The 26666-nt window shown below is 36.4% G+C and overlaps 1 protein-coding gene across 1 annotated transcript; it reads left to right on the forward strand.

The window, feature by feature from the left end:
• Window positions 1-104: 104 nt before the first annotated feature.
• Window positions 105-21337, forward strand: LOC123718766 (dymeclin). Its single transcript, XM_045675544.1, has 17 exons — window positions 105-212; window positions 968-1113; window positions 1400-1546; window positions 1958-2081; window positions 3394-3497; window positions 4055-4174; window positions 4943-5079; window positions 5513-5719; window positions 6325-6392; window positions 13300-13422; window positions 14080-14205; window positions 15493-15655; window positions 16161-16259; window positions 16782-16840; window positions 17140-17310; window positions 17985-18110; window positions 18632-21337. Exons 2-17 carry the CDS (start codon window positions 974-976, stop codon window positions 18779-18781), a joined length of 2064 nt encoding a protein of 687 aa, XP_045531500.1. The 5' UTR covers window positions 105-212; window positions 968-973; the 3' UTR covers window positions 18782-21337.
• Window positions 21338-26666: the final 5329 nt, after the last annotated feature.

A 26666-nucleotide genomic window follows, 5' to 3' on the forward strand; every position in this document is an offset into this window, starting at 1 on the left:
CCCAGATTATAAAAACTAATTGTTTTTTTAAACCGGCAAGTTCATTCCCGTTGCAATTGATTAGGCTTATGTCAATGACATTCGTTATCTGTCAGTCATTAAGGAATTCGTATTTCGTGGCGTAAAAATAAGAATTGCAATTTGCAACTTGCTTGTTTGTTTATAAAAATTATTAAAAACACATAAATAAGTATTGTTTTTAACCAAACAAGGTAAGCAGAGTTGTTATAACCGTATTATACAATTCCTGTCGCCCATTAATTAGTTTCATATGCAGTTTTATTACAATTAGCCGCAATTTCTGAATAGCCACTTAATATTAATCAATACACTAGATTTTTTAGATTTATCGCTGATTAAAGTAATAAGTAGCATAAAGAGTATTCTTATACATTATTAACATCTAAAAACGACAGGGTTCAAGAAATATGTGGGTCTGACGTATTATATATTAATACCGATATAGAAATTTATTGTTGAAAAATTACGATGCATATACTACCAGTATTTAATTGTTGTATTTGGAATGGCTTAGGCATGGCAGTAATGCATATATATTGAGATCCTTTCATAATACATCTGTGCTTGGTAGCTGACTCTGTTTTCCATCCCAAACGGCTTAAATGCTGGCCATTATTTGGAAATTGTAATGGAATCACTGAGTATATTTACCCCTCCTAGAGACAGTCTGATTTTACCCTATAAATTTGTGTTTATTTTATTATTATAATATGTAGCATTAGTGTAGCACTCCAAGACAATATTATAAACATACAATGAATCAAGAACAAGCTTCAAGAACATAAGCCTGTAGAATAATGTGAAAAGGTTTTTTTCAATATTGTTCTATAATAGGATAATTACACATCCTAAAACCTAGGCATCAGTACTTGTTTATAGTGGATTTACCAAGTAATAAATGAGTTTCTGATTCTTTAACTTAAAGGATGCTATATTTATTTTCCAGAGAACAATGGGTATATCAGTGAGTAGATACTCAGACATCACAAATAATGACTTTGTTACAAGGTTTTGTTCATCAGAAGTAATTTGCCCTAATGATCCATTATGGAATCAGCTTTTGGCTTTTAATATACAGTTGCCGGCAAATGTGTAAGTTCATTATTTTATTACTGTATAAATAGTATGATCTTAAACACCCAACCTTGATAAGTGTCCGGGATATAAATACATATGACATGACATAACATAAAAAATATATGAGACACAAGTTTCAATAAACCAAAACTAACAGTTTTATAATTTTAGTAATGACTACATTTCCATTTTTGAAACTCTTAAAAATAGGATGGATATGACATTACTATATGTTTTGTCATTCCTGAGGCTGTATTGTGCCCTTCAGTTTTTGATAATAATTGATTATGTGTATTTTCAGTGATGAACAATTAATATTTGATTCAAATACGGAGCCATTACTGCAGAATTTTTTACAAAATAATCCGGTAACAGGCAACCTAGGGTCTTTGGTACAAGTGTTTATAACACGGGCAACAGAATTGTTAGCAGCACCGAATACTGACAAGTAAGTATACAGATGTTCATGGTTGTGAAGTTATTTATGAATTAGCTGTGTTTTGAGGATACACAATTCATTCAGTTGTAGCACATCGTTCTATAGCCTAAAGCTTTTTTCAATGAACAGACTTTTCAAAGCAAATGGAATATTATTTTATAGACTTATTGATGTCTTTGATATAACTGTAGTACATTGCTCTATTGTCAATTATTTTTGCAGCATATGCATTTTATATTATTTCTCACATCTTGGGTTTAACCATAATATCATATAAAACTGTTTTTAATATATTATACAGCCTATGGTTCAGTGTTCTATAAGTGATAATAATTCACATCAGTCCAGTTTTGGATCCTATTGAACACAGACAATCAAATCTCTCTTTATATTAGGATAGATAAATTAATTTTTTTTCAGTCTCATGCTGGCATGGCAAAGTTACAATGCAATATTTTTCATCCGAGCTGTGACAAAATATTTGGTTGAAATGGTACCTGAGTATGATTTGTGCAAGCATTTAGATGTTCAGGCCAGGAATATTGTGAGTAACTTCTTTATATAACATTGAATACCTTCCTCATGAATTCTAGATATTGGTGGTGGGTTTGAGTTTTACTTGTTTTTAAAAATGCTAAGTATATGTTGCTGGCTTGTAGGCATTATGAAGGTCTAAAACATGACCGATCCTTATAAAATTTTGTGAATATGTCATACTTTATTTATACCTCTTAGTGATAACGGCGCAGCGATTTTTTTTGTTTTTTAAATTATAATTGCAAATGTAATTGAAAATTAAAATAGAACTCCATTATACTGTTAAATGAATAAAATGAAATTTACCCAGAATTTTAATTTTTGTTTGTGCTTAGACTGAAGCTATGAAAACTGAGAGATGACAGTTAATAGTTATTGTATTCTTGTTAATACAAGAGCTTGTTTAACCAAGGTTTTGGGGTGTTTGTCTGCACCCCAGCTCATCTTGCTAAGCTTAATATTATTGACAGCCCTATGTGCGAATGCGTATTTTATGCTGAAGCTGATTTGAACCACATCATGTGCGTTTGTGCTCGGCGCGACCGGACAGCTGTTCTCGGAGGTCTCATTTCCCTTCAAATTCCTTTTCCTACATCCATATCCTGTTTTCTTGCAACAATGGACTGACATGTATATAAACTTAGCAGCTTTAGTAATGATATAAAAATTTAGACACTATGAACATGTATATATGTAAATATCTTGTTTTACATTCCATTTTTTCTATCTCTATAAGAACTGATATTTTATTTCATGTATTTTTTCCATTCCTAAATTCTGTTCCATCCGATAATTATAATTTTTTACTTGTTTCTCTGTTTTTATCCTGGTCCACAATGCACAATCTGTGCGAGCTTTAAAAAATTGCGCTATTTTAGAATGACAGATGACAATAACTGTTGACTTTAGTCTGTTTTAATTTAAATTTATTTAAACAGTGTATATCTAACAAGAGATTATTTTATTGCACTTATTGAGAATTGACATTTTGCCAAATGACATGACAGTTAACAGTTGACTTTAGTCTGCAATTTGGACATGTACGTTTTGATACACGTGAGATTCTTTAATTGCGCTAATTAAAAAGAATGTGACGTGTTGAAAGATTTTCTTTTAATAAGTGTTTAGTTTTAAGCTACTGTAAATAGAAATAAGGAAAAAAAATGTTGCTTTGTGCAAATATATAAGGACGTTTTGACACCTGACAGATGTCATTTAATACATAACAGTTAACTATAATCTGTGAACAGTATGAGTTTGTGTCCTTATACATAGTTTAGACACTGGAGATTGTTTTATGACTGATGTCACATTCACAGAATCCGGCGCAGGATCAGGAGAATGATAAATTACCAAATGGGGAGAGTCGGGTCGAGATGTTGATTGATGCATTGATAAGTCTTATCATTGATGTGCCCGTCACGTGAGTATTGTAGAGTTTGGACTATTGGGTCTTTGGGACAGAGTGTAGGAATGCTGGCTATGGAGGGAACAGGACAGGGAGGGCTGGAGGTGTCTCGTTTCATAGGGTTATTGGATGGCAGAGCCAGCGGAATGAGAGCTGCTGAAGTGATTTTTTTATATTGAAAAGCTGTTTGTAATTAATTTTAATATAGACGGTAATTGAAAAGGCAAATAGTGTTTTTGCTTGTAGATAATGACTGTATATTACAAGATTAAATAAAACTAATAATTTGCCGACATTTGTTGAGTCAATGTTGGAATGTTAGGCTGTGCAGGCATCTGAAAAACCATTGGATATGCGTTACGTGTTCCAGCAGGAATTCATGTTGTGATTCTCAAATCGCTCCATTCGTGTTAAAATATTGACCTGCGCATGCGCTTGCCACTTTTTTTTAATGTTTGGACATGCGTTACGTATATCCAGTAGGCATGAATGATATGTGGTTATATTAATATTAGCTGCGCACGCGCATTCCAGGCCAACACTGTTCGTTAAATGATTATCTGTTTTTTCAGAGACAATACTTACCATTTACACTTGGAAAGTATAAATACGCTGCTAGTTCTTATGTCTGTTTATATGTTCGCGGGTATACACGGACAGACGAGATTGGTTGAGACATCGCTGATATTCAGGTTAGTTCATTTCAAAACCGGCCTATATCGGACCTCAAAAAGGTTTAAAAAAATATATATATATAGAAACGGTTTTATAGCTGCTAAATATTTTTCAAAAAACACTTATTTATTTATTATTCCACCCCTTTCTGATAGGGTAGGATCCTTGCCTCATCCGCATGACATTCACCATGCTCGTTTCTTTTGACCTGTCCCAGCTCTAGTGCCTCCTGGATTAGGTCGGTCTGGTTGTCTACCCAACCCGACTATCCACTATCCACGTGTATATGCTACTTGTTTACCGCTTCCGTTCTACACGCCATGCTTATTTCCATTATACATATAAACACATTACGATGTCTAATTATTTGATTTGACCTTGTATCTTGATCTATTGCCATAATTCATCCACATAATTTTGGTCTCCCATTAGGGATTTTATCGGGTTAGCGAACTGTGGAATCGATTTACCGGGGGATGATAAAATTAGAATATATTTGAGTACTTTCATACGGTTTACATAAAGTATATGTTACTATATTTAATTAATACGACCTACGATGAAGAGAAGTCCTCCAAATTCTTCCATTTGTCTCCCATCTTCTATACCTTTTTTTAAAATGTGCTCCATGGGCTGCGATTACTGCACTTTATGAGCGTCCCGTATAATTTTTATTCATTATTTACATTTCCATAGTAAAACTGATTGTTTGCCACAAAAAACTTTGGTACCTACCCGCATTTTTGCAACAATTATTTGCTCATGTATATTCGTTTGTTTTGCAGAACACTATTTCAAGGCAGATATAGCATTCAAGCGCCACTGTTAATAAAAATTCTGTTAAATAATTTATCGAATATGACGCCTGCTCCGCCGCAGTTCGGATCGCCAGGACCGGGGAGCCTCTTCATTAATATCGCCTGTAAGTAATTTGAAGGTATTACCGAACCAATTCGACTTAGGTTCCTTCAATCAAGTACCAATTCTTTAAAGGCTGACGCATGAGTCGGTGAGTGTAAGTATCACTTCCACACACAGTTGAGTCTCCTGTTTGCCCAGTTATTTAATGCTGCCAACTGGACACTCAATGCCAGGCTCGTAAGTTGACGAATACTTAAATGATCCAAATCCTTGGGATTGATTTGCTCCAGTTAAAACAATTTGTATGACTCAATACTTGGCGATTAAAAAGAGTGGCGGAGAGTTTCTTGCCAGTTCTTCTTACCCGCTTTACGCCCTTGATTTGCGAACTGGTAGTAAATGTAAATTTAGAATCAATTTAACTTCTCTTCTGACATATCTAACGTATCCTTGTTTACCTATATGAATAAAAAAAAAACTAAAATACTTTTTAGCATCTCTATGGAGTATGTTGACGTTATCATCAACACAGACAATATACACGGAACCACCATCGCAGAGGCGAGAATTGCATGAGCGCTTGCTTCGGGAACATCCTCTCGCCAATCAGTCTTGCCTTTTGTTATTGGCTTTATCCAATCACCACATTCATGAAGACAATCTTTATAGATGCGCTCTGCTGAGGTGTGAGGATAGCAATGGTGAGTGAACTTCTAGGGAACTAGGTCTAGCAGGGCTGGATGTAATCCTGGAGAAGGAGTGGGTTTAAATAATAAACAAATTAGTGGCGCTGCAATATCTATCCAAGCCTCAGATTCTGTACTGTTTCGTGATTTGTCAATATAATAGACAGGTAGGTGATCAGTCTTCTTCATGACGCACGTTGACTTGCGTCTAAGGCAAGCTGGTTGCCTCATGTTTTCCTTCGTACGAGCGAGTGTTAAACAAGACAGTCCATTGGTGCTGGAACCTCATGGATGAGGATCGTATGTTGTAGCCTCTAGGCCAACACTTGCCTGATTGTAAAACAGCGCAATATCAAAGGCAAAGTTGAGTTTTTTTCTTCGAAGACTTATGGAGGCCACTCGGTTGTAGCCTTATTTGTGCTTCCCTAAACCTGACCCCAAGATGGTCAATCGAAAAAGTTACAAGAACTCCAGGAAATTAAAAAAAATCTACGTCGCGTATTTTGATAATTATTTCCATTAAAATGTGAATAAATTTTGAACACATGACATCAATGCTACCGCAAAAACAACAGACACATTTATTTTAACTTCTAATAGTTAAGTTATAACAATTTCAGAAACGGCCGCTACGACGCCGCATAAGGACAACGGGCAGTTAACACCGCCAAGAATTGATATGGCAGCAGTAAGTTTAACCTGATCTAGTCCACTTCCTGCAGTTCTGACATTCCTCTCTCGCCCATGATATTCACCATGCTCATGGGTACTTTTCATATGATCTAGTCGACTTCCTGCAGTTCTGACATTCCTCTCTCGCCCATGATATTCACCATGCTCATGGGTACTTTTCATATGATCTAGTCGACTTCCTGCAGTTCTGACATTCCTCTCTCGCCCATGATATTCACCATGCTCATGGGTACTTTTCATATGATCTAGTCGACTTCCTGCAGTTCTGACATTCCTCTCTCGCCCATGATATTCACCATGCTCATGGGTACTTTTCATATGATCTAGTCCATTTCCTACAGTCCTGACATTCCTCTCTCGCCCATGATATTCACCATGCTCATGGGTACTTTTCATATGATCTAGTCCACTTCCTACAGTCCTGACATTCCTCTCTCGCCCATGATATTCACCATGCTCATGGGTACTTTTCATATGATCTAGTCCACTTCCTACAGTCCTGACATTCCTCTCTCGCCCATGATATTCACCATGCTCATGGGTACTTTTCACATGATCTAGTCCACTTCCTACAGTCCTGACATTCCTCTCTCGCCCATGATATTCACCATGCTCATGGGTACTTTTCATATGATCTAGTCCACTTCCTACAGTCCTGACATTCCTCTCTCGCCCATGATATTCACCATGCTCATGGGTACTTTTCATATGATCTAGTCCACTTCCTACAGTCCTGACATTCCTCTCTCGCCCATGATATTCACCATGCTCATGGGTACTTTTCATATGATCTAGTCCACTTCCTACAGTCCTGACATTCCTCTCTCGCCCATGATATTCACCATGCTCATGGGTACTTTTCACATGATCTAGTCCACTTCCTACAGTCCTGACATTCCTCTCTCGCCCATGATATTCACCATGCTCATGGGTACTTTTCGTATGATCTAGTCCACTTCCTACAGTCCTGACATTCCTCTCTCGCCCATGATATTCACCATGCTCATGGGTACTTTTCATATGATCTAGTCCACTTCCTACAGTCCTGACATTCCTCTCTCGCCCATGATATTCACCATGCTCATGGGTACTTTTCACATGATCTAGTCCACTTCCTACAGTCCTGACATTCCTCTCTCGCCCATGATATTCACCATGCTCATGGGTACTTTTCATATGATCTAGTCCACTTCCTACAGTCCTGACATTCCTCTCTCGCCCATGATATTCACCATGCTCATGGGTACTTTTCATATGATCTAGTCCACTTCCTACAGTCCTGACATTCCTCTCTCGCCCATGATATTCACCATGCTCATGGGTACTTTTCATATGATCTAGTCCACTTCCTACAGTCCTGACATTCCTCTCTCGCCCATGATATTCACCATGCTCATGGGTACTTTTCACATGATCTAGTCCACTTCCTACAGTCCTGACATTCCTCTCTCGCCCATGATATTCACCATGCTCATGGGTACTTTTCACATGATCTAGTCCACTTCCTACAGTCCTGACATTCCTCTCTCGCCCATGATATTCACCATGCTCATGGGTACTTTTCATATGATCTAGTCCACTTCCTACAGTCCTGACATTCCTCTCTCGCCCATGATATTCACCATGCTCATGGGTACTTTTCATATGATCTAGTCCACTTCCTACAGTCCTGACATTCCTCTCTCGCCCATGATATTCACCATGCTCATGGGTACTTTTCACATGATCTAGTCCACTTCCTACAGTCCTGACATTCCTCTCTCGCCCATGATATTCACCATGCTCATGGGTACTTTTCATATGATCTAGTCCACTTCCTACAGTCCTGACATTCCTCTCTCGCCCATGATATTCACCATGCTCATGGGTACTTTTCATATGATCTAGTCCACTTCCTACAGTCCTGACATTCCTCTCTCGCCCATGATATTCACCATGCTCATGGGTACTTTTCACATGATCTAGTCCACTTCCTACAGTCCTGACATTCCTCTCTCGCCCATGATATTCACCATGCTCATGGGTACTTTTCATATGATCTAGTCCACTTCCTACAGTCCTGACATTCCTCTCTCGCCCATGATATTCACCATGCTCATGGGTACTTTTCATATGATCTAGTCCACTTCCTACAGTCCTGACATTCCTCTCTCGCCCATGATATTCACCATGCTCATGGGTACTTTTCATATGATCTAGTCCACTTCCTACAGTTCTGACATTTCTCTCTCACCCATGTTATTCACCATGCTCATGAGTACTTTTCACATGATCTAGTCCACTTCCTACAGTTCTGACATTTCTCTCTCACCCATGTTATTCACCATGCTCATGAGTACTTTTCACATGATCTAGTCCACTTCCTACAGTTCTGACATTTCTCTCTCACCCATGTTATTCACCATGCTCATGAGTACTTTTCACATGATCTAGTCCACTTCCTACAGTTCTGACATTTCTCTCTCACCCATGTTATTCACCATGCTCATGGGTACTTTTCATATCATCTAGTCCACTTCCTACAGTCCTGACATTCCTCTCTCGCCCATGATATTCACCATGCTCATGGGTACTTTTCATATGATCTAGTCCACTTCCTACAGTTCTGACATTTCTCTCTCACCCATGTTATTCACCATGCTCATGGGTACTTTTCATATGATCTAGTCCACTTCCTACAGTCCTGACATTCCTCTCTCGCCCATGATATTCACCATGCTCATGGGTACTTTTCACATGATCTAGTCCACTTCCTACAGTTCTGACATTTCTCTCTCACCCATGTTATTCACCATGCTCATGGGTACTTTTCATATGATCTAGTCCACTTCCTACAGTCCTGACATTCCTCTCTCGCCCATGATATTCACCATGCTCATGAGTACTTTTCACATGATCTAGTCCACTTCCTACAGTTCTGACATTTCTCTCTCACCCACGTTATTCACCATGCTCATGAGTACTTTTCACATGATCTAGTCCACTTCCTACAGTTCTGACATTTCTCTCTCACCCATGTTATTCACCATGCTCATGAGTACTTTTCACATGATCTAGTCCACTTCCTACAGTTCTGACATTTCTCTCTCACCCATGTTATTCACCATGCTCATGGGTACTTTTCATATGATCTAGTCCACTTCCTACAGTCCTGACATTCCTCTCTCGCCCATGATATTCACCATGCTCATGAGTACTTTTCACATGATCTAGTCCACTTCCTACAGTTCTGACATTTCTCTCTCACCCATGTTATTCACCATGCTCATGGGTACTTTTCATATGATCTAGTCCACTTCCTACAGTCCTGACATTCCTCTCTCGCCCATGATATTCACCATGCTCATGAGTACTTTTCACATGATCTAGTCCACTTCCTACAGTTCTGACATTTCTCTCTCACCCATGTTATTCACCATGCTAATGAGTACTTTTCACATGATCTAGTCCACTTCCTACAGTTCTGACATTTCTCTCTCACCCATGTTATTCACCATGCTCATGGGTACTTTTCATATGATCTAGTCCACTTCCTACAGTCCTGACATTCCTCTCTCGCCCATGATATTCACCATGCTCATGGGTACTTTTCACATGATCTAGTCCACTTCCTACAGTTCTGACATTTCTCTCTCACCCATGTTATTCACCATGCTCATGGGTACTTTTCATATGATCTAGTCCACTTCCTACAGTCCTGACATTCCTCTCTCGCCGATGATATTCACCATGCTCATGGGTACTTTTCATATGATCTAGTCCACTTCCTACAGTCCTGACATTCCTCTCTCGCCCATGATATTCACCATGCTCATGGGTACTTTTCATATGATCTAGTCCACTTCCTACAGTTCTGACATTTCTCTCTCACCCATGTTATTCACCATGCTCATGGGTACTTTTCATATGATCTAGTCCACTTCCTACAGTCCTGACATTCCTCTCTCGCCCATGATATTCACCATGCTCATGGGTACTTTTCATATGATCTAGTCCACTTCCTACAGTTCTGACATTTCTCTCTCACCCATGTTATTCACCATGCTCATGGGTACTTTTCATATGATCTAGTCCACTTCCTACAGTCCTGACATTCCTCTCTCGCCCATGATATTCACCATGCTCATGGGTACTTTTCACATGATCTAGTCCACTTCCTACAGTTCTGACATTTCTCTCTCACCCATGTTATTCACCATGCTCATGGGTACTTTTCATATGATCTAGTCCACTTCCTACAGTCCTGACATTCCTCTCTCGCCCATGTTATTCACCATGCTCATGAGTACATTTCACATGATCTAGTCCACTTCCTACAGTTCTGACATTTCTCTCTCACCCATGTTATTCACCATGCTCATGGGTACTTTTCATATGATCTAGTCCACTTCCTACAGTCCTGACATTCCTCTCTCGCCCATGATATTCACCATGCTCATGGGTACTTTTCATATGATCTAGTCGACTTCCTGCAGTTCTGACATTCCTCTCTCGCCCATGATATTCACCATGCTCATGGGTACTTTTCATATGATCTAGTCCACTTCCTACAGTTCTGACATTTCTCTCTCACCCATGTTATTCACCATGCTCATGGGTACTTTTTACCTGATCTAGTCCACTTCCTGCAGTTCTGACATTCCTCTCTCGCCCATGATATTCACCATGCTCATGGGTACTTTTCACATGATCTAGTCCACTTCCTACAGTTCTGACATTTCTCTCTCACCCATGTTATTCACCATGCTCATGAGTACTTTTCACATGATCTAGTCCACTTCCTACAGTTCTGACATTTCTCTCTCACCCATGTTATTCACCATGCTCATGGGTACTTTTCATATGATCTAGTCCACTTCCTACAGTTCTGACATTTCTCTCTCACCCATGTTATTCACCATGCTCATGAGTACTTTTCACATGATCTAGTCCACTTCCTACAGTTCTGACATTTCTCTCTCACCCATGTTATTCACCATGCTCATGAGTACTTTTCACATGATCTAGTCCACTTCCTACAGTTCTGACATTTCTCTCTCACCCATGTTATTCACCATGCTCATGAGTACTTTTCACATGATCTAGTCCACTTCCTACAGTTCTGACATTTCTCTCTCACCCATGTTATTCACCATGCTCATGGGTACTTTTTACCTGATCTAGTCCACTTCCTGCAGTTCTGACATTCCTCTCTCACCCATGTTATTCACCATGCTCATGAGTACTTTTCACATGATCTAGTCCACTTCCTACAGTTCTGACATTTCTCTCTCACCCATGTTATTCACCATGCTCATGAGTACTTTTCACATGATCTAGTCCACTTCCTACAGTTCTGACATTTCTCTCTCACCCATGTTATTCACCATGCTCATGGGTACTTTTTACCTGATCTAGTCCACTTCCTGCAGTTCTGACATTCCTCTCTCACCCATGTTATTCACCATGCTCATGAGTACTTTTCACATGATCTAGTCCACTTCCTACAGTTCTGACATTTCTCTCTCACCCATGTTATTCACCATGCTCATGAGTACTTTTCACATGATCTAGTCCACTTCCTACAGTTCTGACATTTCTCTCTCACCCATGTTATTCACCATGCTCATGAGTACTTTTCACATGATCTAGTCCACTTCCTACAGTTCTGACATTTCTCTCTCACCCATGTTATTCACCATGCTCATGGGTACTTTTTACCTGATCTAGTCCACTTCCTACAGTTCTGACATTCCTCTCTCACCCATGTTATTCACCATGCTCATGAGTACTTTTCACATGATCTAGTCCACTTCCTACAGTTCTGACATTTCTCTCTCACCCATGTTATTCACCATGCTCATGAGTACTTTTCACATGATCTAGTCCACTTCCTACAGTTCTGACATTTCTCTCTCACCCATGTTATTCACCATGCTCATGGGTACTTTTTACCTGATCTAGTCCACTTCCTGCAGTTCTGACATTCCTCTCTCACCCATGTTATTCACCATGCTCATGAGTACTTTTCACATGATCTAGTCCACTTCCTACAGTTCTGACATTTCTCTCTCACCCATGTTATTCACCATGCTCATGGGTACTTTTTACCTGATCTAGTCCACTTCCTGCAGTTCTGACATTCCTCTCTCACCCATGTTATTCACCATGCTCATGAGTACTTTTCACATGATCTAGTCCACTTCCTACAGTTCTGACATTTCTCTCTCACCCATGTTATTCACCATGCTCATGAGTACTTTTCACATGATCTAGTCCACTTCCTACAGTTCTGACATTTCTCTCTCACCCATGTTATTCACCATGCTCATGGGTACTTTTTACCTGATCTAGTCCACTTCCTGCAGTTCTGACATTCCTCTCTCACCCATGTTATTCACCATGCTCATGGGTACTTTTTACCTGATCTAGTCCATTTCCTACAGTCCTGACATTCCTCTCTCGCCCATGATATTCACCATGCTCATGGGTACTTTTTACCTGATCTAGTCCACTTCCTGCAGTTCTGACATTCCTCTCTCGCCCATGATATTCACCATGCTCATGGGTACTTTTTACCTGATCTAGTCCACTTCCTACAGTCCTGACATTCCTCATTTTAATTAATATAGCCCCGATAAAATGTCGTTTCAAGCTTATTTAAATAATATTTTTACTAAACCTACCTTTTTAGTACACAGCAACATATAGAACATTACTATATTACTCCATAGAGTTGGCTTTTCTTAATAAAAAACTGCAATAATGCTAATGCCATAAAAATCTTCATCAATAAAATAATACTAGAATTGGTCCAGTCGTCGAGTTTTGAATTTTGAGCTTAGCAACTTGCACAAAATATACCTTCAACACTCCAATTCAAAATAAAGGCCAATTAACGACAATTAAATTAATTATTCCAGCTCCACAAGGCTCTCTGTGCCACAGCAGGGTGTGAACATTCGACATTATTGTTATACTTAATGCTACACTCGTGCAATGCTTACAAAAGGCACGTCACAAATGTACCGCATATAGAGAAGTTGGTAAGTGTGAAGAGATTAACGAAGTTATTTCATTACCGCATAAATTCTTGAATGTTAATGATTGAAATCATTACGGAATCAATTTTATGTCAGGTGAATAATAAAATATAATTATTAATGACGTTGACGATGTAATTTCATTAACGTATAAATTATTAAATGTTAATGATTGAAATCATTACGGAATCAATTTTATGTCAGGTGAATAATAAAATATAATTATTAATGACGTTGACGATGTAATTTCATTAACGTATAAATTATTAAATGTTAATGATTGAAATCATTACGGAATCAATTTGTTGTCAGGTAAATGATAATATAAATTCTGTTTCCCGTTATAAACTGAGACACATTATTTGTATATATATTGCCACATATTTCGTGTCTGATCCAAGAAGTATGTATAGTCCTTTTAAAGGCGGCCATACGGGTAAACTGGCAGGAGACTCACCTGAGATGCCGCCCATGGACACTCAAATATGAGAGCACGCGAATGCGCGGCCGGATTTTAAGAATTGTTTCGGAAATTCCTACCGCCCATGTACACTCAATGCAAGAGAGCCCGCGAGGATGTTGCCGGCCTTTTGAGAATTGAAAATACTTCAGTCGTCATAGACTTTTTCACCGGTAATATAATCGTGTTTTTTTTTATAGATAATACCAATACTCCAAGTGCTGTATAACGCTCCAGACAGCAATTCCCATCATATATATATGTCCCTAATCGTTTTGTTAATTTTAACTGAAGACGATGCCTTAATAAAGAACGTTCACTTGGTCGTAAGTATATTTATTCTTTGGTAATAAAAAGTTAAATAAATCCGTGCGCTACTACCTTTTTAGGTCTGCACCTCAGATTTCTGTATATCTTTCATGATTGTCAATCTAATAAGCAAGTAGGTGATCAGCCTCCTGGAGACACGCTGTCGTTTTGGGACCAAGTCAAGCTGGTTTCTTCACGATGTGATCTTTCCCACGAGTGTTAAAAGTTCACAAAGTAATAAATAATTAATATAATTTTATATAAAGACAATCTTGATCCATGAGTGAATCAAATTTTTTTTGATATTTTTAATAGTTTTTCTCGTGAAAATAAATTGTATATACAATTTGTATTTTGTCGCGGCAGTAAGTTAGTTGTGTGATTTGTGTGAGATTTTCTTTCTTTGGACCAAAAATTTTAAATGGCCGGCAGCGCAATCGCGAGGCCTCTGGCATTGAGAGTGAGTTATCATTTAACATGAGATAATCCCTGTTCTATAAAAAAACTTTTGTTTCTTTTAGTAAACACATTTCTCTTGTAACTTTTTCTGTTGACTTCTTCCCTAAACCAAGGTGTGGTTTCGGGAAGAAGTCTTCGAAAAAACATCAACTTTTCCTTTGATATTGCGCTGTTTTACAAATCAGGGCTATGTTGGCCTAGTAGCTTCAGCATCCTCATCCATGAGGTTCCAGCACGAATGGACTATCTTGTGTAACACTCGCTCGTACGAAGGAAAACATGAGGAAACCATCTCGCCTTAGACCCAAGTCGACGTGCGTCATGAAGAAGACTGATCACCTATTTGCCTATTAGATTGAGAAAAGATACATAAATCTGAGGCTCACTGAGACCTAAAAAGGTTGTAGCGTAACAATAAAGATAATTAAATATGTTTGAATAGAAACTTATTGAAAAAATGGGTGCATCTTGGGACGCTCGATAGAAGTGCTAATTAATTAATTAATCACTGTAGAACTATTTAATTCTGTAATGTTCCGAGGATCATTATCTGCTTCTTTCGTGATATTTTTTATAATCACTTTCAAATACGACGAAAGATTAAGGTTATATGCTCACTGTCAACAGTAAATGTAACGCACACTAAACACTGAGGAGAGGGAGTGGGTTAGAGTGAGAGAGGAGGCGCTTGCCTGCCACTGTCGTATGCGTGAGAGAAAGGGAAACTAGACCGGCGCCGTAACGCGTTACGTGACGCAGCTGTTTAAGAAGTTATCACTTCAAAAATCTAAATTTCCTAAAGAAAATTTTCTTCTTAGTTTTGCTTCCACGTATTTTTTTTACAGATGTTAAAGAACCTGCCGTGGTATACTGAAAGGTCGATTTCGGAAATTTCTTTAGGTGGTTTGATGGTCTTGGTGGTTGTTCGGGCGCTGCAATACAATATGGCGCGGGTTAGGGACAAATATTTGCACACGAATTGTCTAGCTGCGATTGCTAATATGAGTTGTGAGTATCTTTTTTATTGATGTGTTTAGCACTCGCTGATAAAATTTTATTGTAGTGTAGTGTATTTAAAAAGTTTGTCGTTAAACAATCATCGTTTTAATTTCTGCGTATAAAGTATTTCATTAAACAATAATTGTTTTTAATTTCTGATTATAAAGTATTTCATTAAACAATAATTGTTTTAATTGCTGCTTATAAATTATTTCATTAAACAATAATTGTTTTTAATTTCTGATTATAAAGTATTTCATTAAACAATAATTGTTTTAATTGCTGCTTATAAATTATTTCATTAAACAATAATTGTTTTTTAATTTCTGATTATAAAGTATTTCATTAAACAATAATTGTTTTAATTGCTGCTTATAAAGTATTTCATTAAACAATCATCGTTTTAATTTTTGTGTATATGTTATTATTAAATCATTGCGTATTGTCTTCTTTAACCACTGCAAAAATAGATTGTTCTTTCAATATTAAGTTAAAATAATAATATCGTTTTCAGGTGAATTTAGAAAACTACACCCATATGTAGCGCAGCGTTTAATATCATTATTTGAAACGTTAAGCAAACGAAGAGCTAGACTGTGCAGTGAAATTGAAGGTATGTATTTTGATTGTTAATTATTTTTTATAGCATAGGTAGCAGGGGCAGACGTCAATTGGAGGTCATATCTCCCAGGGAAGTTATTTTAGTGAGTGTGTTGCCGGCCTTTGAGGGAGGAGTATGCTCTCTTTTTAAAAAATTAGAGATAGTATCTCCCAGGGAAGACCACCGAAAAGAGCAGAGCTATTTCTCAAAAGAAAATATTTAGTGGACCGTGGATGACGACTCGGTGTTGAAACGAAGCAGGATGGATCAAACAGGTTCTGAACACCCTGCATACTATTCTTTGTATAATAGAGAGAGAGAATCAAGTCCATCGGTAACATATTGGAGATTTTCAATTAGGTGATCAGCCTTTGTCTGCTTGGTTCTAATTCCTCACGATATTTTTCTTCAGACGAGGGAGTATTGATATAAAAAAATGCTGTATTGCCATGGTTCTACGACCTTAGGGATGAGAGTCGCACGCGCATGCTACTAGCCCAATACAGCTCTGTATATATGTATGATTTTTTTTAGGTGGGGACATTAATAGTATAGAATTACCACATCACGCTGAAGAAAAGACTGAAGAAATTGTAAGTTTGATTATTATGATTTTATAATAATACCCAATAGATTTATAGTATTTACAATATTCTTAACCTACATAGTAATAAATAGTAATAAATAAAAATTGACAAATAGAAAATTAAAATAAATTTAAAAGTTTTGAACTTGGACTATCACCCTGTTGTACACATTTAATGCTGGCATTTTCTCGCTGTATTGTTAATTATTCGTTGACGGTCACTTACAAAGTGCTTAAATCTTTAATTAGCGCACACTTAAACCCTACGGCTCAATATACTTAATTCCAAAGGGAACTTGCCCACAGATGGAGCACATCGCGGTGTTGGACGAAGTGCTGAGAATGTTGTTGGAAATTATCAACTCGTGTCTAACACATCAGCTCTGCAATAATTTGAATTTGGTCTACGCGCTGTTGCATAAGAAGCAGCTGTTTCAACAGCACTCGCATCATAACATCGCACAGAACATAGAAATGGTGAGTAGTCATGTGTCAACTGTCAGCCTCGTGTATAAACTAGCGGCATTTTATTACTTTGACGAATATTCAAATGATCATAATCCTTAGGATTGATTCAGTCAAATTCGAACAATTTGTATGACTCAAAACTTGGTGTTTAAAAGAGTGCGAGTTTCTTGCGAGTTCTTCTTGTCCGCTTTACGCTCTTGGCCTGCGAACTGGTAGTAAATGTAAATTTAGAATCAATTTGACTTCCTTTCTGACATATACGTATCCTTGTTTACCTATATGAATAAAGTTATTTTTTTAGTCTTAAAATGTCAACTGCCAAGATCATGTTACCTGTCAACTGTCAAAGTAATCTGTTAACTATTTAAGACGCCAGCCGTCATAATCATGTCACCTTTTCATGTTATCTTCTAACCATCAAAGTCATGTGTCGGCTGTTAAAGTAATCTGTCAACTATGTGTCAAGTCAACTTAAGTAATTTGTCTACCATCAAAGTCTGTCAAATTGCGTTATCACAGACTTGAACGAAAAAAATTAAACAGTCCCCGTAATTGAACTTCAAGGTAACAGGATTGGGCTGGTGAAGACAGTATTTACAAGCATCCTTGAGAGTGACCTTAAAGCCATATTTTGTACAGATTACTATCAATAACACTTTCATACTGTATTTTTTTAACATCAGGTAATAGGCTATTTCTCCACCCGCCTCCAGCGGGTACAAGAAGGAGCTGGCGGTGAGTTGGGAGTGACAGAAGTATTGCAATGCATCAAAAAGGGCGCGGAGCAGTGGTCTAGTGACAGATTAAAGGTATGTTTGTTTCTCTTATCGTCTCGGCGTAAACACGTTTTGGTATAAAGAGATAGAAGAGATAAATGTTTTGTTATTAACTTATATGCCTAATAGAATGCGAGTCCAACTCTTCCTGAGGTCTCAAAATCATGGATGTGCACCAGTTTTCAAGCCCTTTTTGTTGGAATACATCGTTGTACATTAGACACAATCAGGCAAAGGTCGATCACCTGCTTGCCTCATTAAACAGATACATAACAGGTCCAGACCTAACAGGTTACATCGTAATATTATTAGGCCCAGACCTAAAAGGAAGTGAAAATATCGTAATACCCGCATTGGACCCAATCAGGCAAAGGCTGATCTTGCCTCATGAAACAGATACTTAGGAACCAGAATTAAAACTTTTTTTTTTACTTTAACTTAGGTATAATTAAGGTAAAATCTTAGGTATAAATCCAATACATTTTTGCCGTACTGGACTTAGTGCTGTCTTGTTACTGAATTTTACTAATAAAATAATACCAATTTTTTTACAGAAATTCCCAGACCTAAAGTTCCGTTATGTTGAAGAAGATAAGCCTGAAGAGTTCTTCAGCCCGTATGTGTGGTCACTTATAAGTTCTTGTGGGAATATCTATTGGGCAAGCGAATGTGCAGCACGGGCCTCTGATAGGTTATTAGCCTAGTAATGCATTAAATCATTAATATATCACAATCATTAACATTGATAAATGATTAACATTTAATGATGTAATAATTAAATACAAAAACACCGACTTCTTAATCATAATAAAGGGCCGTTCAAGTATTACGTCAGGAGACTTCTATTTATCCCCTCCCCCCCCCCCCCAACAATTTCCTATCCTATTGCAGCAAAAGTAAGCAAAGCTCTCGAAAGTACATAAACGTATTAATTTTTTGGAAGAATCCTCGAACAGCATTTCGTTTTCAAGCATAGACAATGTGTTTAAAAAGTAAATCATTACTCTTGGTTAATCATCAAATAAGAAAATTAACGACCCCCCTCACCCCCCTTAGTGTTTACGTAATACTTTAACGGTCCCTACCTAGTATACAAATTTAAGTTTAAATTTTAACTAATTGAATTTTGGATCATCAATTATTGTGATCTGTATTGATAAAAATCAATGTAATTTAATTCATAGGGTGTTCATGAATTATTCACTATTATTTTACGCAATACACTAAAATAAATTATTAATTGTATGAAAAATATCATTAATAATAATGTAATAATGATTATTAATGGGTAATGATTAAAAAATAATTGTTCAGTAATACATTATTAATTGGTCTTTTATTATTTATAACAATTTATAATGCAATGAAAAAGTTATTAATAGATAATGATATACATCATTATATCATTCGTCATTATAGACATCATTAAAGTATCAAATACAATATATATTCATATAAGTAACACAATGTACACTTATGAACGTCAAAATATCAATAATATAACTCGTAATACATTTTTAACAACATTATACCATGTCGGACCAAAATGCATATTTATAAAATTTCTCCTTTCATTTTATGTGTAATACGCAATAATACTTGTATAATAATTAAAATTGCCTACTACAATTTATTTGAAGAATTGTATTATTTAGATGTTTCTTCATTACTGCATGGTCAGAGGGTTTTAGAAATAACCACCAATTAAGTAATATGTATAGTCATCGACGTCAATGTGTAGTTTAAACGTAAAACATTGTAAATATATTGTATTTTATTATAATATTTATTAAATATAACAAATTAGAATTAGCAAGTTTCTTTAAGTAGTCACAACGAGACGAGATATACTGTGGAATCTCTATAACTCGAATGTCAAGCGAAATGCAAAAAAATCGAGTTAACGTGTTTTCGACTTAACAAGAATTTTAAGTACCATATGTACTCAAACTTAACTGCTGAAATGTTCGTCTTACTAATTTTAATTGTATTTTTCAATTTGTAGAGTCGAATTTGAATAACAATTCAACAGTTCTGTAGTATATATTTTTTTATGAATGTATTCGTTAATTGCACGTGTACAATACATAAAAAATAGACTAGACGCCCCGAATGTTTGGTACATTCATTTTGGATTTTATTGCTAATAATTTGGTGAGTTCCTAGTAAGACCTCATTATATTTTATCCACTAGGTACGACTTACATACTTACGTATAAAGGTCAAAGCACACATAACAACTAGGAAAGGGATCGTCACGGTATCACCTTCAGCCGTTCAGTATTGTTTGTATGCATATTCCCTACTGCAACTGCTAATCGGAATCCTAACGTAAGCGCCTCGACTCGAAACAGGCTCCGAACCGCGATGCTGTGCATGGTCAAGTTGCGGTTCCCGCGCTTACGTCTCTTCGTCCACCCTTGTCCCTGCCCCCTCCAAACCCGGTCAAACAGCGGTCGGCGAGCCGTAAGCGCGGCCTTACCTAGCCGAGTTGACGTTGATACGTTTTGGTTACGTTACGTTAAGTTAACGCCTATTTGACGGCAAGGCGATCGGCGATACGGTGATCCCATTCCGAGTGGATATGTGTGTTTTGCCCTTTAAAACTTCCCTTTTGTTCGAGTTACAAAGTCTAAATAATTCGAGATATCGCGTAATCAGCGGAAGGGAACGGCAATACCATTCGACTTTCTGAGGATTTCGAGTTACAGAGATTCCACTGTATTTTTAAAATGTCATGAACCCTCATGACATTTTAACAACTGACAGCTTAAAAGGATTCCATTTGGTGTAAACTACTTTGAGGTGTGCCTAAGCGCTTCTTTGACTTCAAAAAACAAGGAGTGGGTTTGGCATTTATCTTGAATATTTGTTGTGAGATGACCCTTAGGGTTTAACTGGCGTATTACTAAGGAAGCAGTTTAACTTTGATCAAAATCGGTAAATAGATTTTAGATAATAGTAATTTCTGGAGAATATAGACATTTAAATAAATAATAAAATATTTTACTTTAAATATACGTTAAAAGTCCATACATGTTTTATTTTTGATACGTTAAAATTTTGAATTAATAATTAGGTTCTTTAAAGCTAGAGGTATGGCTTTGACACATTCAAAATTGCACATTTTGGAACCTCGCTGACGCCGAATGGACTACAACATTTCGATTGGAAGTTAATACAAACTTTTGTTTTAAGACATTTAAGCAAATCTACAAAAGATTTAACCTATGGTTTTTAACGATAAAGCCGGAAATTTATTACTGTTTTTTATTAGAAAATTCAAGTGTCTTAGTATTTTTCTTTACTTTATTATGTATGTTTTCCAAAGTTAAAAACCTTCCCTGAACTTCTTCGAATATTATAGTTCAGATCATAATTTGCCAAATCGGTCCAGCCACTCTCGAGTTTCACGAGACAAATGAACAGCAATTAATTTTTATTTATATATGTGGATTGAATTTCAAGGGTACTCTGTGGTTGTAATATGACTGCAGTATTGTCTCTGGAAGTATTTTTTTAACTTGATACTAGACATCTGAGTGATGAGTGTTGACAGCTCGAATTAAAAAAGACTCCACGAAATAAATCAATGGAATTCGAAATTAAATAATTCATATGCAGTGTTTGTTTTGTAAATAGGGAACTAAATTAATTGTTTTCAGGAGAAAAGTGTTAATTAAACATTTATTTTGAACGTTTATTTTATCAGTTTATTATTTGAAGACCGAATTATTGTGGTAAGTACATTTTGCACTATTATCATATTCGTTTTGTTAGCTATTTCATTAGTGCGCATTTTATTATTTTTATCAACCGTTACATGTTTATGTTTCGCGATTTTATTGTTTTCAGCAATTTTCTTTAGTTTTTGTCATTGACACGACATTTTAAATATTTTTTTATTGATTACCCTCAAGTTTTGCTCTTCATAAAACAATAATTTAAACGGTTACGGTTGTTACGGAAAATTTCTTATTCAAACATATTATAAAGCTTTATGTCTGGCATTCTAACAGTATACTCGGCGAGGAAATTCCTAGAGTTAAACCTTGGTAAATCTTAGATTTGACTGACCCAATTACTAAGGGTTGATACATTTTTAAAGCATAACTAGGTTTTTAAGGCCGGGTATTTTAAATAGATTTTACTTGCCCATTTTCTACTTAAGTTAGAGACCATAAATCAAAGTTGAGAAATATATTTTATACAAAACGTAAAGGAAATGCACTGCCACCAGATATGTTCCGAAATATGCTTGTTGAAGTTTTAGATGATATTCAACACTTCTTCAACAAAATCACTATAATGGGATATTCTTAATAAATTACATATTTAACTATGATTTAAATTGGATTAACTCTAAAGTGTTCTTCTTTTTATATTTATTGAAAAATTTTATAATTTTAATACATCTACCTGATTTTACTATTTTTGATAAATTTATTTATTTAAATAAAATTTCTTTGTCGCACTTAAACATTAATTCTTTAGACATTTTATTTCAATGTGTAGTATTGGCTCTATGTTGGAAAAGTACCATTAACTAAAGATTATGGTTCCCATCCACATTATGTAGATATTCCAATTATTTTTGAATTTTATATCGCTTAATGGTATCATTATCGATCATGGCAATATGCTGCCTTAATAACACTCTTATTAATTTTGAATATATATCCTCAAGGTTGATAGTTACTAAAGCCAAATGCTATAAGCCTATAATGAAGGAAGGCAGGATGGAAGGTCTCAGTGGTGTAACAAATATATTACTATTTAATAGTAGCACTAAACTCATTACAAGGCAGTTTATATTGTATTGTATTTGTGTATCTGAAAAGAATTCAAATGGTTGTTCTATGATTTAATATGTTAAAAATACTAATAAAACAGAATCAGAACTGTACATAAAATAATATAAAGTTATTTTAATAATTTGACAGAGTGCTCTACCAGTACTTTCCCTTCTTTACTAGTTCCTTTCTATTTCCGTTTACAAGTTACAATCTCATATTGTTAAATGTCATATAGATAAAATGTTTTGACAGCTGCTGTAACCTTTTTAAGTTAAACCGGACATAGCTAATTATTACTTTATTCTGGGAATATAATAAAATAGAAAGTCACTCAAGTGCCCAAAGCTTCAAACAAATGCCAATTGGTGGCTTACAGCTGCGGCTGCCTTTGACATTATGGGTATAAAGACCCATGGACTATGTTGGCTGGGCATCTTGAGCCTATGGGCCAAGATCGGGTGGTGAATCTTGGCTTGGAAGCTTACCTGAGTCAGCCTAGTGATGAAAGACCAGTATTTCGGCCTAGGTACTGCTAGAATGACAGAGTGTATATATAAGAAACCGAATGAAATTTAATACATTTTTAGATCACCGTGAGATGGGATATATCTTTTTACTGCCTTATATTAATGAAAAAATTATAAATAAATATTAAGACTGGTATGGTACAGTACAAATCTAATACTAAATGTATGAAAAAATGTTGGCTAATTTTCTTTGAATGAGCGACCTGTGCCTAGCACAAGTTGAGCAGTCCATTTGAATCAATTTTTGAATGGAATTTCATAAAATAAAGATCTTTCAATTCTGTTCAACTCGGTGATGCGAACTTGGGGCATTTTTCCGAAACTTAGTTCAAGATGTCTTGAGGGGGTTTATGAGAGGAACATTTATTTCGGGAGTAAAGTTAAAGAATTTTTTTTGTCAAAGGACAAACTGTAAATAAATGTTTGCAATCAAATACATATGTTGTCACAGCATACATTAACTCGTATGTAACAACATATAAAGTGATGTGATACCAGTGATGCCAACTCCTACAGAACATTCCCCCTAAAACCAACATACCTCTAAATATTAATTAAAAACTCCTAAACTTTTTGTTGTACACTCTGTTTAAGAGGTTATTTCAAATATGCATGAAAAATACATTCAAGGAGTTAAAATTTCGATCTTGGACAATTAAAGTTTTTTGATATTTCAGTACCCTTGGAGTATCTGATTTAATTTGTTGATTCGGTTCTAGGCTTGAAATAAATTGTATAGAATAAAACGAATTTTAATAAATAAAAATAAATTTCTTGTATCCCGTTGTTTTGGTTTACATTTATATATAAATGTACCCCCTTAAAAACCCCCAAGACAACTTGACTCCCCCTAAGTTTGGCGGAAAAACCCCCAAGTTTGTAGTAATTCTAATTGTCAAACGTCATTTATGTTTTGACAGTTGAGGTTGAAGTTGGACAGTCAAGTTGTCGACAAATATTGTCCTAATTCAATTAGAAAGCGTTTTGCATGTCCATAGATATCGCGTTATATTATGAATATTAATTATTTTATAGATTAAAACCTGTCTTTGTTCGTGAATATTTTTATTAATATATTCATAAATGATATTCCAATCTTTACAAATGTAAAATATGTATATTTTTTAGATATGTTATATATATATATATACTATTCTTGTTATCCCAATGCCAGAAGGTTCGCAAGTGTCATTTAAGAATTCTACAACACTTTTAAAAATTGTCTCTCTGCCCTCATGTTGAAGGCTGCCAAGTCGAATTGGTCCGAATTGGTCGAACCAAGGGTTCGCGAGTGCGTTGCCGGCCAATACTGAAGTTCCTTTGAAATACTAAATAAAGAAATTTTTGATCTAAAATTGAAATTATGTACATATATATAATATACAAATATTTTCTTTGAACTGACAGACTGATAATATATGTATATATATATATATGCTTAGTGAGTTTCGTTTGAGTTTTTTGACAGTGACATACGCATTGCGCACGCGCCTGCGCGTTCGGTTTGGCCAATATTGTTACGAATAAGGATTTAAAGTTTAAAATAGTATATATTTATATGACTTTTTAAATATAATACAGTGTTGGCCTAGTGGCTTCAATGTACGTCTGTCGTCCCTGAGGTTCAATACCAGCTGTCCACGACAGGCCAGGACTTTCTATGTGCGCATTTACCACTCGCTTTAATGGAAAACATTGTGAGGAAACCGGCTTGCCTTAGATACAACACGGAATGTGTCAGGTCACGCTGATCTCCTACTTGCCTTTAAGACCACGGAACAGATCAGAGTCCCAGACCTTAAAAGGTTGTAGCGCCACTGATTTTTTTAAGTACATCATTATATCCTATAGGACAAAGTTGGCCAAATGCCAGTGTAAGATTATTTATAGATTAACTTTATTTGACCTAAATAGTTCAATAGGTTCTGTGTGTATAGGTATAGGACAGATATCTAGACTATTGTTTAATCAATCCTGGGTTTATGTCAAGTGATACTACAAAATGTTCCCCCTACGACCAACTTCAAATACCTTAAAGATCTTGTACACTTGGTTTTAGAGGGATTGTCAAGTAGGCATCAAAAATACAATCAAAACATAAAATTTCGATTCTGGAGTATTATTATGATATATGGTTAAGTTTCTTGGTTGGTTTCGAGGTACAATTATATGCTTCAATTCTATAGAATCGTGCGTTTTAAAGAAATAATTCCTGCACATATAGTCACCCTAAATGGAGCGGAAAAGCCCCAAGGCATCACTGGTAGTGGAAATCTAAGCGAATCTTTTGTACGTTAAGTTTATGTTTAAAAAATGATAAACCCAGAAACCATAAGTCAGCCAAACTTAATACTTAACCTTATCGATTTTGGGGTATTGCCACGTTTTTACTGAAGATCCCTTCCAGCGCCTGGCTTCATCCGTCTCGGGCCTCCTTCCCCCACCAACTTAACGCTCGTCACTCCCTCGTGCAAAGGAGCGACCTCTCTGCTAACATGTCTCATCGTCAATCTATCAGTGCTCATATTCCGCCGGTTCAATATATATTTCTATATGTCTTATTGAATACGACGAAAGCGTTGCGGATGTACGTTGAGCTTTATAAAAGCTTCCATAAGCTTTTATAAACAAACGGCGGAAGATCAAAATTGTTCTACAAATATAAACATTAATTTATTAACAAAAATACATACACTTTTAGTACTAAGCCAATACGATGATGTCGAAGCATATAATATAAATACATAAGATACAAAATATCGCTATTGTGAACTGTCCGAACTTATAAAGATATAGTGTCGGAGACAGCGTTCAGTAGCAACGTCTTTGTTAACGGGGATCTGTGCAACAGATTCTGGCCCTTGGTATAGCAGACTTTGGCATCGCAAGCATTTGCCGTCGCACATACCCCTAAAGAAATTAAGTTTTTGGAGAACAGTTGGTTTGCTCACCATTGAGAATTGCTAGAAGTTCTTGAAGAATATTGTCTCTTAGTCGAAGCTTGTTTTATGGTTTTTACCAAGACTGGCAAAAACTATGGACACTCTGTTATAAACGGAGTTCTTTTGGATAAGGCGCAGAGGTCCAGAGAATTTTGAAAAAACTACTTTGATGTACACATTACCAAGCAATCCTCAACTAGGCAAAAGGCAACGTGGCCCAAAACAGATATGGCAAAGAAGTATGAATGGCGATGGAAGCTGGTATGACGAAGAGTGAAATTAAGAGAGCTACCAGCGATCAGGCTGGTTTTCTCCGCTGGATGA

The sequence above is a fragment of the Pieris brassicae genome, chromosome Z (assembly GCF_905147105.1).
Source record: "Pieris brassicae chromosome Z, ilPieBrab1.1, whole genome shotgun sequence".
Taxonomy (NCBI): domain Eukaryota; kingdom Metazoa; phylum Arthropoda; class Insecta; order Lepidoptera; family Pieridae; genus Pieris; species Pieris brassicae.